This window comes from Pseudoliparis swirei, chromosome 16 (genome assembly GCF_029220125.1).
Source record: "Pseudoliparis swirei isolate HS2019 ecotype Mariana Trench chromosome 16, NWPU_hadal_v1, whole genome shotgun sequence".
NCBI classification, from domain to species: domain Eukaryota; kingdom Metazoa; phylum Chordata; class Actinopteri; order Perciformes; family Liparidae; genus Pseudoliparis; species Pseudoliparis swirei.
In genome coordinates, this window is record NC_079403.1 from 9094997 (window position 1) to 9113691 (window position 18695).

An 18695-nucleotide genomic window follows, 5' to 3' on the forward strand; every position below is an offset into this window, starting at 1 on the left:
ACGGGCTTTTATCTCAAGAGAAAGGTCCTCTGGATTTTGATCTGCATCCACACCAACTCTGTCGTAAATGAAAATAAAAAGCACAGTCAAAGACTCTCAATAGAACACAATGAAGAGGAGACAGAGACACATCCCAGGGGGTTGATTCTCCACTACATGTGAAGCTATACCTGTTTACAAGTCAGGCTAGCTTTGCAATGAAAGTGAAAGTCAGCGTGGAGACCGGCTCAGTTTGAACGTGACCTTTCAAACAGTTTCACCGAAATCAGCCTCGTCTTCCACATGACAACTGGAAAATGTCAGCCGACTGATGACTGACAAACGGCTGTGCAATTATGCTCGATATTCTGCACCTCTGCAATTATTACCCCGTCGACACTCTGCTGCAGGCCGGCTGGAGCAACGTGGGTGAGGGGAGAGGCCGGCTAGCTGGCTGGCTGCTGACTGGCTGGCTGGCCTCCTGCTCTGAATTGAAATAAAGTGACTCAGCACTGGCCAGTGACAGCCTGGTGAGCTGCTTCATCGGGAGACAAAGGCGATATCTCAGTGTGCGCATGCATTCTTTGCATCTACACGTGGGCCGAACACCCACGGTAAAGCGCCATCACGCCAGACTTCACCCTGAATCTGAAATCAAAGGCCGACGACAACTTTGTCGCATTCCCTGAGGACACATGATGATCATTTTATATACACTTTTCCCTGCTTGACACCCAAATCTATCATTTAAGGTCATACAACAGCGCAACAAAAAAGCTCCATGCAGTACACTACAGGTCTAACATTTCCCACAGAGCTTCGTGGGATGCTGTCGACGGTCGTTCCAACAGGTCAGCAGTTACCTCTAATAGCCGAGCATTACTGCTGCAAGGCTCGCTATCGCTGCAGAGTGCAGTTTGAATGTGCTGACGCGTGAGTACGCCTTTCACTGGGAGGCTCCTGCAACAACACAACAGGGAGGAGATTCTTTCATGTGCAGATTTGTGTCTTGGCTGCATTACCTCCGGTGTTTGTCTCCTGTGATTTTTTATTTTCTCCATTTCTGATCATTGATCTTGTTGGTATCGGTCTTTGTTTTTGACCACGGTATGAATTGAGGCTATTTTGCATTCTGTTGGTATCAAAACATCCTGGACATTGTTGTACTTGGTAATTAATTAGATTTTTATCCTGTGGTCTATCCCATAAATCCATTCATCCATGAGTCATTTCCTCTTGTTTGTTTGTCACCTCTTTTCCTCTGTTGTTTACCCTCTAAGTTCCTGTCTGCATCTTTATCTGAACCACATCCATCTTTTGTCTCTTTCCTCTTCTTTTGTACCAAAGACATTTAGAAAATCTCTCTCGCCACTCTCCGCTGTCATTGTCCTCCACTTTCTTCCAACTCTTTCTCCCCTCAACATCAGATCACTCTTCCTCCCTTTGTCACCTCCTCCTGTTATGACCGTTTCTTTGTCTCCTCCTACCTCCAGCTCTCTGCCCACCACGTGGATCTATTCTTCTTGCCGGAACAGCAGAGAGAGGCACGAAGGTTGAAATTGTGCTGAAACTGCACAAGAGATCGAAATAAAAAGGTCTTTGAGATCTTTTTTTATGATTCAAAGTCATCCCGGGTCGACACTGGAGCAAGTTGTTTTGGTGCAAATTGTTTTGGAAAACCCTCTCGGATGGGACAGGCTGTGACAGGCTCAGACGGCCGGCCCTATGCACGCCGCATCGCCTTCAGCTGGTGGGACACATTCCATTCCGACAGACAGGCTCCGTCACTGAGCTAAGCCGATAGAAACAGGAAAGCTAAGGTGCAAGCTGAGGGTAGAGCAACAGAAACAAAAAAAGAATAGGGGGAGGAGAGCAACACATGACACAGAAGGAGTTCCAGTTTCCTGAGCCCGATGGTGTGTGAGATCATCTGCAGTGACGTGAGAGTCACAGAATGAGTTGTTGCTGCCGGTGAGCGTGTTGGAGAGGGAGAGATGGCTATTTGACTTTGAGTGAACGGTTGACGAGTGGAGACAGGGCAAGACAGTTAAACAGAGACAGAGAAAAAGGCATGAAAGAGAATAGAAATCGAAGCCAGAGAGGGAACAACGGTAACGAGGCGGGGCTTGTTTTTGCGTGGGACGAAAGTTTTGTGTATTGTGTCACGGGGAGAATATTTAGTCTGCCGTCACATTTTAAGATTGATAAGACCCCATGAGAGCTGATACCCTTATGTTGCACATAATGAGACTCAATCAAGTGGAAACTTGTCTAAAAACTCTGGGACGGTGAGTTTACGGAACGAAAAAAATGTGCAGCTGAGTGAAAGTGGACATGAGGCACACGCTGGGAGAGGAACGTCTGTAATCCTTGCGTATCAATATCAACAGCTCAGGTCCAAGACAACAGCTGAGTCACAAATACTTCTGTCATGTAGTATGCGGTCCCGTCACGGCTCAGTTACCTCCCAAAATGAGGTGGAGTTCCCCATTCTGCAGGGAAACCCAACCCCTGTGATGAAACCCAGTCGGAAGAGGAACACACAATAGAAACAACTCAATCTGCCGCAATCTGGCAACATTGTACATTTAGGTTGTGGCTGCTATCCTGACGGTATATCCGCAGCCTCCAGAATCCACGTTGATGATTCCTTTTTTGCTAATGGGCTCTTTATGTGCTGAAAGTCTCCGTTTGTAGAGCTTCGCTGTGACTAAAATATCTCTGGTCACGTTCCAGGATGACAAAGCGCTCTGCACAGGGCCTCCTCGCACGACTCATCGGGCTTTTGGGGAATGTTGCTATGAATATGAACACGTTTTCAGGTTTCTGTTTTGGGCCTTTTTTTTTTATAAAGACAGATTTTTTTTACTACAGGTAAAATGCGCAAAAAAAAAGATGAAATTGCACTCCAAGATATATGAAGAAAGCACTCATGGTCACCCATAAACACCTCAGATTTAAATGGCTATACCTCACAGACAAGAGGAAGAGCAACATAACTGGGCCTTGAGCAGTGATGCAGCTTGTGTGTGTGTGTGTGTGTGTGTGTGTGTTTGCCTGAGTCTCTGTAGTGTTGTCATCACAGACAGTGGTGGTGTAGGCACACTACACAAGGCCTCAAGAGAAGACATCACAACATCAAAGACATAAATGCTTTACACACACACACACATATATATATATATATAAACATTGTACCTTGGAGGCAGCTCCGGGGTAGAAGTTAACTGTGTTTACGTGCAGGCAAAACATTTCCCTCGCAATCGTTTCCTCAGGAGGAGAAAATCTCCTCTGGATGTGATCAGCGGTACTAGTTAATAAACATTCAGATGAGTTCAAGTACTCAAGTGGCACACTTCCCTCTGCTGTGCTCACTCTGAGAGCGAGCGGATGAGAGAGCACAGACAGATGGAAACGGGGGACAAAGACAGAGTCTCACAGGGACTGTGTTGCTCTATGCTGAGAGTCTGGACAAGAGGAAAGCTGTAAGTCGTCCTCCCAGTTTCCTGTTTGCAAATCCTTTTTGTTGGTTCTTCCCACCAGGGATTCACATGGACTTCCTATTCGACAGCATATGTGGAACCGGCATCAAAATGAACACCATGCACTACAAGAATACATATATATATGTAGATATACACAAATAAGGAACAAGGGATGAGTGGTATAACTGGTATGGCTGGCAGATCGGTGAAATGATGAGAATCTGGCTAAACTGTTTACCACACAAAATGGATTTAAATTGACATATTTAATTAAGTTGCAGTGTAATCACAATCAATAAGAATACATGTATCTGCAGACTACGCATGGTAATAGTTGTTGCAATAGATGGCAAGACAAGCACCATCTTTCCTCTCCTCAAAGAGGGAACACGTCCGTGACGATGACGAATATGCTCGTTCCAGCAGTTGTGTAGAAAAAGAAGAAAAAGTCCACAACGCTGACATGAGAGCCGGCAGTGACTCAGACCCTGACGGCAAGATCTCATTGTATTGAGTGAAGTAATGAGAGAGAGTGATAAGAAACACAATCAGTGCAAGGACTTTATAAAAGGAAGAACTGTGCATTCACGACAGACACGGTCCTCTTTCAAACTGTGGAGATAGACGACTTCAAAAAGGGAGCGGTTTGAAATGCGTTATGCTCTTATAAATTAAAATTACATTTGGATATGTAATGGAACAGTTTGTCGTGATGACATCTGTTTCTCTGATTTAACTGGAATCATAGGCCTGCTTTACTGTCACAAATATTTCCAATAATACAAACCTTTTAGAGCATTAGAAAGTATTTATAACCGTTGTCTAGAGTGAGTCTATGTATTACAAGAGCTGTCAATCAAATTGCAAGAGACTGCAGGTTGCGAAGCGAAGACATTTCATCCCAAAATAAACACACACACACACACGCATGCTTGCACACACACGCATGCACACACACAAACACACACACACACACACACCGTCAGCTGTGCAGTGAGCTAAGTTGTTAACTTCCTTCACCACATTATTTTGTAATTATATGAAGAAACAAAAAGTGTATTCTGTGTCATATATTGGTACAGTCCCATATTTAGACTGGACTTAAAACGTAGGTAATAATGCAAAGCTTTGCAGAAGAAGTGTACTGCATGAGGTACTGAGCTGTCCATCAGTGTTACAACTCTGCAGTGGATAAGGAAATAAAACAAAGAGCAAGACACACATAAGCTTCTTTTCCTTTTTCTGCAGTGTTACAAACTAACAATCCATTCATGGCCAACTCTCTGACTGCAGTATTTGGGTCAATCTACTGAAACCTAGAGTGAGAGTCCCACACTCTCTGCAGCTTTAACCTACATTTCCCATCACTTGATCTGGTATAAAAATAAAAATTGCCGCTTGTCGGTCTGTGTGTGTGTGTGTGTGTGTGTGTGCGTGTGTGCTCTCACATATACGTGTGAAAGTGATATTAGTCAAACATCCATCTGTGCATGTTGCAGTGGGCTGTAAATCATTTACATCAGAACACAGTTCATTGTCTCAGAGATAATGTCTTTTGGCAGATATCTCATTGAACCTGACCTCTGACCTTCCATATTCCACACTGAAGAATGATCGCCCACTCAACAGCAGTTGAGTTATCATATCTGTGGTTTAATCTGAGGTATGAGGGATAATTATGTAATGCCATCTTAGATATTGCAACTACGGTACTCACGAAACCAATAGCAGTCATTACCTTTACATTTTCCCTGTTGTGAAATGCACTTGAGCGATATTACAACTTGTAATTCAAATGTACTCAAGCATAGTTTATCACAGCATTCGTCATGACCAATGCTAATTGACTGACATAAAGGGCTGTAAACAAACCAGAGTGAGACACATTTATTCTCAATTGATCTTTTAAGTGTTACATTATTTATGTGGTCCTGCGTTTACAGTTTCTTGCAAGAACCTGTATAGCTCAATGTTATTAGTATGTTCGTATGTTAAACCATCCAAGAAACAAAGTGTAAGAAGAGCCAGGCTCGCTGTTTCCTTTTGTTCCTTTGCGTCAAGCCAAGCAAACTGGCTGCAGCTTCATATTTAATTGACAGGTATGAGCAATATCCATCTTCTCATCTTACCCTCGGCAATAAAGGGAATAAACGTACTTCCCAAAATTACCAACTATTTGTTTATTGTTGTTGTCTATAACCAGATATTGATTTGTAAGTGTTTTTCATTTTGCATGTCAACAACTACAGCCATCAGATCAATGTATGTATAAGTGAATTTATTACGGCAATGTAGGGTACAAGTGAATTGAACTTATCGGTAATGTGCCACTTCTCTGCTTCACTATCGTAGGTACAGTACTTTAGATTAAAGATACTACGTATACTCTGCAACTTTCTTCATCATGTCATTGCTGTAGGGATCATACTGTGCTACATGTTTGAGATTTAAGGTGAGAAACAACAGGAAAAAACTGTAATAATACAGTAACGTATGTCAGTTTAACCCTTGTGTTGCCTTCGGGTCAATTTGACCCGATTCAATGTTTCACCCTCCTGTCGCCTTCGGGTCAATATGACCCGATTCAATGTTTAACCCTCCTGTTACCTTTATATTTACTAACATATTTTACCCTTGAGGTCAATATGACCCCAGCTATTAAAATCTCCAGAAAATTATTAGAATTAATATTGTTTTCCAAGTTTAAGTGTGAGGTACTTTATGTTTGTTTGTTGACTCCCGAAAGAACACCGACATTAAACATTGAATCGGGTCAAATTGACCCGAAGGCGACAGGAGGGTTAAATATTGAATCGGGTCAAAATGACCCGAAAGCAACACAAGGGACTCTCTGTGCCAACAGCTGGGGAAGAAGACACCCCTCCACCATGGAAGCTGGCAGCCATCAGTGTTTCAAACGCTGTCTGTTCATCAGGAGGGGAGTCTTTTAGCATTTCAGCCCGCTGGATCCCTGTGGACCGACGGGGACAGTTGGAAGCAGAGGAGCCCGGGGAGCCAAAGATATTTCCATCACACAGAATTCATTTCCCTTCTCACAACGATCACCTGGATGTCTCAGCACGACAAAGGGAAAAGGTCTACATTTAGCCTGGTGGAGTCAGCGGGAGACGGAGCAATTATTGGCTGGAAAGCACCGGAAAGATAACATTTATCAAACTAGTAGTAGAGCTACAACAACCAGCCCACCAGTTTTGATGGTGCAGATTAATGCCTTTAAGATATAATAAGATTGCTTTTGACAAATATATTTTTGCTATATTGCCAGCTCAAAAGCTCTGCTCAAATAAAACACATTTGACCATTGGCATGTAACCATAGCCATGCAATACAAATGTAGAATAGCTATGTAAATGATATGCATTGCAAAGGGGAAACAAGGATTCGAGATAGGACTTAATACATTCACATAATACACTTAAGCTGACATACATGTATTTAGGGGGGCTTTTCTTTTAAGTGTTGATGTTGCCCCAAATAATACACAAACTATGAATATCTACCTCATGCAGCTCCACTTATAAAAATTCAATCTGTCTGTAAAAGTGTAAAACGGGTACAAACATGGACAACCATGCCAACGTCTCTCAGCTGCATGTCAGGTCCTTGTTGAATTGCTCTAGAAACCTCAAGCTGTTTAATGATTTGTAATGACTGGCAAAGTGTTTCAACTGAAAATACAATAATAGCCTGTTACATTACTGCTCACTGATGTGAGTAATGTGCACGGTGCACTGGGAAATCATAATGACAAGGTGGTTGTGCTCAGTGAAAAAGAAACCCATTTAAAAAACAAGATTGTCGATGAACTTTTTAATAACTGGACTAGTCCGATAGCACTTGCGGGTCTATTTTACCTTCGAAAATATTCCTAATTGTGGGACAGAACAAATCCCTTTATATGGCTTTATGTCTCCTTCCTTCTTCTTTGTCTGATAACGCCGGTGAAACTCTTTCATGGTTGGCTCTGATGCCTTGATTCTGAGTTATATTTTTGGACGGTGCCACATCGATATTGAAGATAATCAAGGATGGTTTGTGAGTGAATCTCAAAGAAAGGACAGAGCAGTGTGTGGATTATCATAACGAGGCAGTTGCAACAACGGTGGCCCTTTTGCGTGTGTTATTCATGGCACTGGGCTAATGGCTGACTGGAGGGATGTCCTTGTCTTTTTTTCTTTTACAGGAAAACGACCTGCGTTTGTATTGTTCTACTTCACCTCAAGCTTAAAAGAGGACGTGAATCGAGACTTGAGAAGGAAAAACTGTGTCCACTGTAAAATCGTTCAAGTGGAAGCGACACTGGTAAGATGGCAAGGAGTGGTGGGAGAGTATGAGGAAAATGTATTTCTGTGTGTCTCGCTGTTCAGCGTGACGAGTCGTCGAATCTGACAGATAAATCAGTGTCAATCCATTGTCTCACGACGCCCAGGCCTGCAGCTGGAAAAATGTATTTTCTGTAGAGCTACGCATGCATTCGCTGCAGCTGCACAAGTGGTCAATAATAGTTGATTTGAAGCCGACTTTCCTCCACCTGCTCACTCATCTGCTGTCGCATCATTCTCTCCCTCTCACACACATTCTTCACTACTCTGCTGCTGTGGGGGGATATTGTTCTCCATATGTAGGTGCTGATGAAATTTGAGGGCGAGTGTTGAATTATTTAAGAGGGAGGATTATGAAAGCAGCTCCTTGGCGCGTTGCTAGTGGGTCTGAATCGATAGGAGCCCCTCTGCCCCTGAAACCACAGACCCTCTGAACAGAAGTCCAGACACATGGTCACGGGGCACAGCAGGCTGGACAGCCAGATGCACTGTGCTGGTGTGAGCGAGAGGCTTGATGAAATACAGTACGTGAGAAAGCCAGTTTAGAAAGAGGATGGGAGTGTGCATCTGTGTGTGTGTGTGTGTGTGTGTGTGTGTGTGTGTGCCTGTGAGGCTGACAGAAGGGCCTCATGCAGACTGACCACATCTACAGGAACAGATGGCCAACTCAAGGCCTGCCAAGTCTATTCTTCTTTTCCTCTGGGTCTACAATCAGAGGGCCACACACCCACACCCACCCCACACACACACACACACACACACACACAGATGTAGAGCATGTACACACACACGCCGACATTTCCGTGGGTGAAGTCGCGATAACAGTTTCTTATAGAAGCCTTCGATGCAGATTGTATTTTATGGATTTGATTTGTGCGATGCCGAAGCGCGGAAGCTTTCAAGACTGAATAAATGACTCTGATTTGGCACTCACTCTCTCGTTTCACATGATTGTTTTATAGTGAGTTACTTTATATTCATTTTTCATTTCTCTCTGTACCCCCCCCTCTCTTCGCTCTGTGTGTGCCCATTATGCTGAACCATTAACTCTCCCTTTCTTTTCTCATTTGTGTATTGGGAGTGTGTGTTTGGCCGACGCTGTTGTTCTCTCTGAGGCAAATTGTTCCCTGCCTCAAGAGCGAGCAGTTGGGACCCAACAAGAACCACCTCAGGGAGCTTATACTCCACAGCACCAATCCAAGAAAAAATGGACAGGTTTCAACCTTGTGGTTACGGGGCAGAGCGGTTCATCATTCACGAGACAGAAGGAAATTATGAATGTCTCACGAAGAATACATAGTGTTACCTTGAGGGGAACCTCAGTATGCACGTGCCTCAACAATGACAGGGAGTGGAGGAACAGGCCAAACAAAAGGAATGACAGATCAGTGTCTGAGGAGACGGATGCTCTCAACCGGTGGACCTTAAGGTCGTGTGTGAGTGAGCTGCTTGACTGAGCGATTGTGTTTATTTTTTATTTCCACAATAATGTTTATACATTTAATTTGGTTTATTGGTTGGGTTTCACCTTAGTATAAGTTTTTCGGTGTATATTTTGGGGTAATAGAAAAATGGTGCTGGTGAAGAGCCCAGAGGTGGTAGAGCAAGTGGGTGGAGGTGATGAGGCGGAGGAGGAAAGTGTATATGGGTGGGGAGGGGCTGGGCAGGTGGAAGGAGCGGAGATGGAGGAGAAGGAAGCAGAGGAAGCAGGAAGGAGCTGTAAAGAGGAAGCAGCCATCGTAGAGTGCAGGAAGTGAGGCGAAGGCTAGCAAGGTGGAGGTGAAGCAGACGGGTCGGGGGGGTCAGAAGCAGCGACTCTCCTCTGGTTTTAAATAACAATATATACAGCAAAAAAAGAATATATACGGCTGAAAAAATCAAGGCTTTTAAAAAAACACACAGAACAAGAAAGGGGTCAAAGTTGTTGAGTTCTTCCCTGACCTGCATTTGTTTTTATTATTCTGCCGACACCACAGGAGTCGGAGGGAAGGGTCCAGTCTGTCTGATAGAGATGTTTAGAAATAAGAAATAAGGGGAATGTGGGAATGTTTTTATTAATTTATTGGTTTATATTTTTGTTTGTTTTTTAAACAGCTCCCTTCTTAATGAATCGTTGGTGTTTAATAATGTTTGTTCCATCATTGAAGAGGAGTTGGTGTTTGTAAAATCTTTTATCGAATAAATTATGCAATTTTTTTATTATCTTTTTAAAAACAAAACATGTGATTTCTAACACTTTATTTTGAAATTATTTTAAACATTTTAAATATGAAAATAAAGTGTTTTTGAAAAATCAAATCTCTCTCTCTCTCTTTCTCTCTTGCTCTCTCATTGTTCTAGAAACTGAGAGATGAAATTATGGAGGGCTAAAAATAATGGCTCTAAAATAAGAGGTGCCCATTGAGAGTGATTGAGAGCCGAGGTCGCTAGGCAGCTGGGTAAATTGGATTCATTAGCGCTCTCGGCTTCCAAAGAGTGGCCCCCACAATCCTCCCACACAAACACACGGCACCGTTTCCTCATGATCAACACACACAAACACACACACACACACTGATGCAGTGTTGGCTGTGAGTGTCTCAAACACACTTTCTATCGCTACCTCCGCAGCAAATTTAGCCCCATCAGTACCATCCATCACCCCTCATTACCCATTCCCTCGGAGGACTCCATCCAGACCACAGTCTTAAAGCATTGTTCATCCAGCAGCGGAGTGGAAAAATATGTGTGCACGCGCGTTTGTGTGCGTTTGCATTTATGCATGTGTGAGAGAGGCACCCTGTGTCTGTTTTATTATTCATACTCATGTGTGGATCCTCTTTCATCCCACAGACACCTGCCTGAGAATCACACAGCACATACTGATGTTCTCACTATTTTCTCTCTGCCATCTCTTCCCATCTGTGGTGCTTAACTGAGACTTTCTTAAAACAATAAACTCCAAATTACTACCCAACACATCCTGTTATATCTATGTGAGTCAAATGTGCATTCTGTGCCTGTTTTTACATTGAGAGCATCAATCTGCCCTCACACACCAATACAAGTACACACACATGCACACAAGTGGGCACTTTTATAGCCCTGATGCTCTTTTTAATGGCCCTCCTCCTCCCTCTCCGTATTGACGTCACGTCCATTAGGCCGTGCCTCTGGGCCTTTTTAGTGGATGCTGGAGCCCAGGACTCCAATGTACGAGACCCTCGTCAGGAGTCAATCTCCACCTGATAAACCCGCCGTATTGGCTGATCTGACAGATGCAGTTACCTCGGCAATCGGTTCAGTCTCTCCGCACACTGCCATGACTATCAATCCACTGGTCGAGGAAACCCACTGAACTCTGGGCCAGCGGGGAGAGCAATGTGTCAACAGCAGCGCTTGCACTCTCTGAGCTCTCACCTGTTTATTGTCCACACACACACACACACACACGCACGCACACACACACGCAGCTCAGCTATCAACACGCATACGAGTGATAGTTGAGCTGAGACAGGACTATCTCTGTATCTGGTGCCAGAGTGTAACCCCGGCAGTCTAATGTGCAGAGATAACGTTTCCCGTCTGATCGGTGTCAGAATCCTCCTCTGCTGGCCTCCTCCAGCCTGCACTCCTCTCATAATGTTTTCAACAGCAACATCTCCAATCAGGGTTATCCCAGGAGCAATCCTGTTTTCGGGTCCTGAATCTAGCACTTACGTCTCAGCAACACTCCGCTACCCTAGTAAGTAAAAGACTCTTTTCCCCTTCATGAATATAGAATGAGTCCGAAGTACACGGGCAACTTTAGTTGCAAAACAGAGTTAGCGCGACAATGCCCGGCGTAGACAGAAATGTCAACTGACGAGAGGGGGGCATGCCGATTTAAAGCTGAGAGCCGCTTCCGAACGAGGACGGGCTGCGTTTTGATGGCAGAGCCTTCGTCCCAGGAAGAACCGTCTGAAATGTTAATATGAAGCTCGGTTCTTCAACACTCAGGAGACATCATCAATGGTCGGTGCGGCTGGCTGAACTTGCAGGGCTCCACTGTAACTTAGGGCTGCACATCTAAACCCTGTCGCCCAGCAGGAGCTGAGCTCACTGTGATGAGAAATGAGACTTAACTTTCAGCACCGCGAGGTACGGGAAATCTCCCAGAAGAGAGAGAGAGAGAGAGAGAGAGAGGACTGCAGGTTGTTTTGATAAATAACAGCGACAAAGTGCTGTGGGAACAGTTTTCAGCTCCAACCCATCACCAGATCATCAGACTGCATCAATAATAAATGTGTTTTGGAGATATCAAAATGTCTGTGTACAAATCAGACCAAAGCCCTTCGCTTTACCGACTAAAAGTCACCTGACCGTCATGCTCCATCCCCGAGAGGACACAAAAGGAAGGATGATTTACCCGATTCAGAAAGCTATTGTAGCATAAAGATTCCTTTGGAAATCCCTTCATGGAATATGTTACATTTTTAAAGAAAGAAAGAAAAGCCTCCCTGTCGAAGTCCCAAAGCCTTCCGTTGTTATAGATTGGTCTTCTAATTCACATCTATTTATTTCACTTTTACTAAACAGACTAAATAATATAGTAACAAAGAAAAAGTTAGGATCTAAGCATTCCTCTCTCTTCCACTGTCTTATTGCCTCCTTTTCTTTTCAGTATGGGCAAACCTACTTTGGCGTATCTTTCATCTACATCCTGCTATGTGTATTTGCTTGAGTACGTGAAGATATGTGGGAGACTTTCCTCTCCCCTTCAGTCTGCTATGCCTATATATAAGGAGGTACGAGGTATGCAAATGTGTGTGTACACGTGGCCTTATTCTTGTATTGCACAGTCCTCAAAACAGGAAATAATGTTATCAACACTGTACAAGCAGATGGATGTCAAAAAGAGAGAGGAGTGAGCGAGCGAGCCAGAGAGAGATAGTGATAAGAGGTCAGTGGGACATGAAGGAGAGTGAGTGACATCAGAGACATAGTTTTCCATCCATCTGTCCACTCAAAACAAAAAGGCCAGTCACTAGCCAGGCTCCAGCTGTTACATCTTAGCCTCCAAGTTCTGTGTGCACAGTCAAGGCCTCCAGTCCGTCCTGCACAGCCACCATGACATCATCACACAAAACGAAAATGGCTTGCATGTGAGCCGTCTTCTCGTCTTGTCAAAATCCCTCTTCCTCATTGGAGTGTGCAAATAAACGGTCCCGCGGCTCCGCGAGGCTTTGCATGCAGCACATTGGTGCTTTTAGATAAATGTGAAAATCAGCATGCAGTAATATGCATAATAGCATAATATTGACTAGGGTCACCATCATAGCTTATAAGTGCATCTTAATTTGATGTAAATATCCTGAGTAGTCTGGATCAACCAACTACCAACCTTGTTTAATAGAGCCATGTTTACATATACAGCAAAGCTACAACTGCATCAAACACAGAGAAGAGGCAGCAAGTCCACGGACTTTGTGATCACTACTGCACATCTACAGCTACACGAACAATAAGCACCAGTGCTAAAAGCACAATAAAACTATCAGTCTGAGCTGGGACGAGGAAAAATAATGATATTGAAAGTGAAAGGGCTTGAAGAGGACATGACTGGCCAACGTTCAAAGCCTCGGGGCCCCAGGCTGCTCACTGTGACTGGGTCTCAGATCTCCCCAGGGGTGCCCTGCCACCTCCAGCCCTCATCAAAGCCAAGGAGACCGAGCACCGGGAGTGTTACATTGTGCTTGTGAGACTGCTTGGGCATCGAGTTACATGGGCAGAAGAAAAGAAAAGAGAGAAACAAGCAGAACACTGTAGCGGGTTTTTCCCCCCAGCTGAATAGTTTAGTATACTGAAACCAATTTGTGATGGAAAAATATGAATCTTTACAATAATGATGTTATTATTTTATTGAACTTCAAAAAACAGTGTTTAAATGTTCCCTTATTGCACTTGAAGCTATTGATGTGCTGTAAAGATGGAGAGAGCCTTAAGGAGAGATCATAGCGCAACATGTTTACTGTAATAATCGACCAATCACAAAATAGTGGCGGTGAACACAAAAACAAACACGGCTGTTTTCCATGCTGGTGCAGACTGCCAGTTCCTCCCTGGCAACAGAAAGGGTTCTGTCCTCGAGGCTCTGTGGACTTATTGAATGGCTACAAGCAAAGGGGGGCTGAACACAAACACTAGCTGACACGTAACCATTAGTATTCAATTGTTAATTATTAATTAGCACCAGGTACTAAACACAAATGAATCATTTGGAAATTTGAAAAGATAACAAATATTTTTAAAATATACATTAAAAGGTGAAGGATATGTGAACATTAAAATATGAAGATGCTGTAAGCTTTTTAAAGTTGAAGATTTTCTCCATAGGATCTAATGAATTAAAAAACAAACATTAAATGATTTAAAGATACAAACATTTGAAATATGAACGGTCATACCCATCGAGTCCTGAATAAGCTGATTTTTTCAATATTTGAACGGTTTCTGAAGCTGAACATATGAAGGAAGAGAAGAGGTACAAAAAAGGTACGGAAGAAATAGAATAATAATATTAAGTTTAAGTAAAGAAGTGAAGAACAATAGTTGGACTGCTGAAGCATTCCAACTAATAAACACAACCACCATAGGAGTACAACTCCTTGCCCACAGCAGTACAATTCATCTTTTAAACCAAATCTCTTGAGTTATCACATATACTCCAACAATACATTTAAATTCCAATAGTTAGACCTTTCCTCCAATAATATACACATTGTGCCACATTTGAGATATTTATCATGTCTACAATGCACTTCAACAATTACAACATTCCTAAATGTCCTGAATAGCCCTCAACATAACAAAGACTGCCCTCTTGCTGCACTGCAACAAGCTTATGCTTTCATCCTTAGACACCAAAGTGTGTTGGTTGGTTGATCTTTATGTTCGTTTCTACATTCATATTTTTCTTCTCCCTTTTTTATATTAGACGGATGGTTTGTTTTCGCCCCCCTGCAGAGTAAAACTACGATTGGCCGACATGTTTGTGGGGTTGGTCTAACGCAACAAGCCGCCAAGGCAGATGAGAAAACGACAACCAGAGAAAAGGGAAGATGACCATTACACAGTTTCATGGTAAATTGGGATGAGCTTTATCAGAAATGAATGTCAAATAAAATAAAATGTTCATAACTGTATGCAGTTTAGTGTAAATAACCACTTTTTATGCAGCGGCATGATGAAACTCACAAGTGTGGGCTATGATGTACCTTGAGATTGAGACTGAAATGGAGAGGAACAGAAAGGAGGAGGGACAGACAATCACGGCTTTAGATGCACATTTTTGTTTGTTTGTGTTCAAAGTCTGATGAGCTGACTCAAAACGGAGGCAGTGTGTTTTATTCTGTTACTAAGTAGTCTTCTTTCAGCTTTAACCATCTATCTAAACACGAGGCACATGAATTTCCCTTTGCAGGCTGACAGGCAGCTCACGCAGCTCAGCTCAGATCACCCTTGTATGGCATGCATTTCTGAGTGTGTATTTGCATAAATGTGTATTTGTATGTATATGCGTGGCCGGCAAGAGACCGCAGAGTAGTGGAACATACAATGACATCCTATATCGAAATGATGTGTTTTGACTGATAGTGATGAAACCAGCGTACTGTATGAACCGCAGTAGTTCTTTCGTCCATCTGTCTGCAACGCATGACCACCTGTTTACTGTTTGGATTTGCAATTCAAAACACACACGTCAGACTAAAAGAGAGAGATACTCATGGACACTTCTTGTCTCGGGAAATACAAACCGTCCTGCTTTACTGCACACACACGCACACACACACACACACACAGACAGCATGAGAAACAAAAGACATTTAACTTCCTCTTTTTCTTTTCTTTGATACCTGTTGTGGTAGGTACGTACATCTTTTAAAGTAGAAATTGGGGTAAATAAAACAACCAAAAAACAGACCGGAGTCATTTCACACGGGTACAGCAAGACTCCGGCACAAAGCCATAGCCGAGATTGAATGGAAGTTAAATTTGCTGTGAAGAGATGTGATGTATTATTCACAGACATGAAGTCTTTCAAATGTTGTACTGGTCCCTTCACTTCATGCAATCCGATGAGGGAAAGGAGATGAGAAGGGAGTTTGGGACGTCAGGTGAGGAACACAGAGCTACTCTCTGAAACATGGCAGCCCTGAAGGCTCGTGCCGTGAACTATGATGGGCTCCACAGATAGAAAGACTCCTCATGAAGACAGCAGTGACATGGGGGATAGAGGTATGCAGTCAATTCAATCAGGAGAGACGGGTATATTTAGAATGGAACAATCATTTATTACAATAGAATATTGCAATAGTGCAAAGTCTTTTGTGGCGATTGGACTCCATCCTGAAGTAGGATAACCCAGGGGTAGAGATGCTGATATCTGCGCAGGCAGAATCCCCCCATGGAGTCCAGACACTGGTGATGGTGTCGACGAAGAGTTGCCACAACTCCACCTGGAGGAGCCTGGGGTGGCGGAGGGTCGAAACGACGCGAGCTGAAACGACAACTGACAGCAGCAGAGAACAGAACTTTAAAGTGTTACCAACGACTCTGTGATAGGCTTATCCAACTGGGCTGGCTCTAAATGGTTGGTTCATTCATCGGGCCCGCCCCCAATCAGCTAATGGAGTAATCGCTGCAAGACTTGTGAATGAACCAGCTGTACCCACTGTCTTCCTGTCTGAATTTTCGCTAAGCTACATTTCAATCAGGAGAGACGGGTATATTTAGAGTGGAACAATCATTTATTACAATAGAATATTGCAATAGTGCAAAGTCTTTTGTGGCGATTGGACTCCATCCTGAAGTAGGATAACCCAGGGGTAGAGATGCTGATATCTGCGCAGGCAGAATCCCCCCAACCAGAATTATTTTATCTGTATAAAATAACTTCAACCTTACCTACAGCCGCCGAAGTTTCCTAGGCTCCCCTAGACCCATTTCCTGAAACCACTAGTTATGGTTCGAAGGGATTAATGCTAGCCGTCCTAGTACACATCACCGAGTTACGAAGGTCTGGCTAAAAAGCAAGAGAGGAAAGCCCCGAAGGACGGCAGACAAGGATACGGGGGTCTCTATCGACCGCAGAAGCTAATAGTGCCGATCTAGATATACAGCACTAAGACAGCAGGATCCGACCGGATCCCGAAAATGATAGCGGGGTCGGAAATGACGCAGAAAGGCAGATTGGGGGTGAAGACGCACCGCAGACAAGGACAGGAGGGGTCGAGTAGACCGCAGAACTGGACAGTGTGGAGAGTGATTACCACTTCAAAGGAGAAGGGGATTTTAAGATCCCCGAATGGATAGCGGGGGGTCACGACGTGCTTGGTCGCACCCAAGGACCGGATAGGTTGGGTCAAGTGAGACCGCAGACAAGAATAGATTGGGGTCATGGGTAGACCGCAGACAAGGACAGGTGGGGGTCCTGTGTAGACCGCAGAACAGGATAGTAGGGGTCACTTTCAAGACCGCAGGACAGTTCGAGTCGGATTTGTATCGGTCGGTCGCTTCTCGTTAGACCCCTGTCGGACTCTGGCGCTCCTACGCATCCGGGGAAGTACGTCCGGGAAACAGACTGTGTCCTCGTTGGACGGGTTCGTCGCAGACCCAGAAACAAGAAATACCCGGAAACAGGAATATTATGTCAGCTTTGTGACGGCCCTCCCCGGACCTGTAAACGAGAGCGGGTTTCCATACCATCTTTTGCCTGATTTTTTTGCTGGAAATTGGAAGATAATCCGCTTTGCCAGGTAACGGAGACCTAGGAAAATAAGAAGAATACCGTTACGCAGGATGGCGTTCACCTAGGAATTTAAGAAAAGATCACGTTAAGCCGGGCAACGTAAACCGCTAACTATTACGTTAAGCTAGGCAACGTCAACCAGGGAAGTAGAAACTTCACGTTAGTTAAGGGCAACGTGAAACCAGAGAATGCTAGAAGAACACGTTTAGGCGAGACAACGTAAAAGCAGGAAAGATACTTCTTCTTCTCTTAGATTTAAGGCCAGCATAGCCGCAATTACACACCACCACCAGTTAGATGTATACCTTACCCAGTTTAAGGTTTCAGGGACCTTTGACTTGACCATATGGTGTCGAGGTCCAGCCGGATGTCGGAGCCAACGGCAGAGGAGGACCACCTCCCCTTTCTCTGGAGAGTAGAGGCGGAGATGCCTTGGCGGCCGCCGAAGTAGCAGCCCCTATCCGGAAAGAATGCCCCGAGTAGTTTGGCTAGGCTAAGTTGGGAGGATAACCTTCCAATGACCCCGGAACCAAGTCTGAGATATGGCCACCTTCCCCGGGGGAAGGAAGAGAGGAGCAGAGGAGCCAGTCTTAGGCCGAACCAAGAGGTACTCAAGCATGCTTCATGTTAGTTAAGGGCAACGTGAACCTAGAGAATGCTAGCAGCCCACGTTTAGATGAGGCAACGTAGAAGCAGGACATTGAGGAAACGCACAAGAAAACTGATCACCTCGCACCAGCATGGTTCCACACGTCCGTGTTAGCGAGCGGATCTGGAACCTTAGCTATGGTGAGATACGGCTGTACATACGATGACTGACAAGTCACTGCCAACCAATACTTGAAACGGACACCACAAACAATTATATGAATGACTTACCATATAGTGCCGGACTTCAATGATTTATGACTGGCCAGCATTAGGTTGAGGTCAGGGTAAAGGTCTACAGCTGTCCCCTTCCCGGCATCAGTGCAACTGTGATGCCTAGGGGTTAGCCAAAGTAGCAGCCTCTGTGCTACCCCTTTGACCTACATAATGCTTCGTTGATCGAAGAAAGGAGGCCCTCCCGTCCCAAGCTGCCTAGATACTTGGAGTATTGCCCGGGAAGACCATCCCGGC

General features: G+C 44.2%; 1 protein-coding gene across 1 annotated transcript in view; it reads right to left on the minus strand.

Moving 5' to 3' along the window:
• LOC130206638 (sodium/hydrogen exchanger 9-like) overlaps positions 1 to 18695 on the minus strand; it is a 75201-nt gene that overhangs the window by 8342 nt on the left and 48164 nt on the right. The window contains 2 exon segments of the mRNA XM_056434692.1: positions 3 to 56; positions 6973 to 6994. Of these exon segments, the coding sequence (XP_056290667.1) occupies positions 3 to 56; positions 6973 to 6994 (76 nt within the window).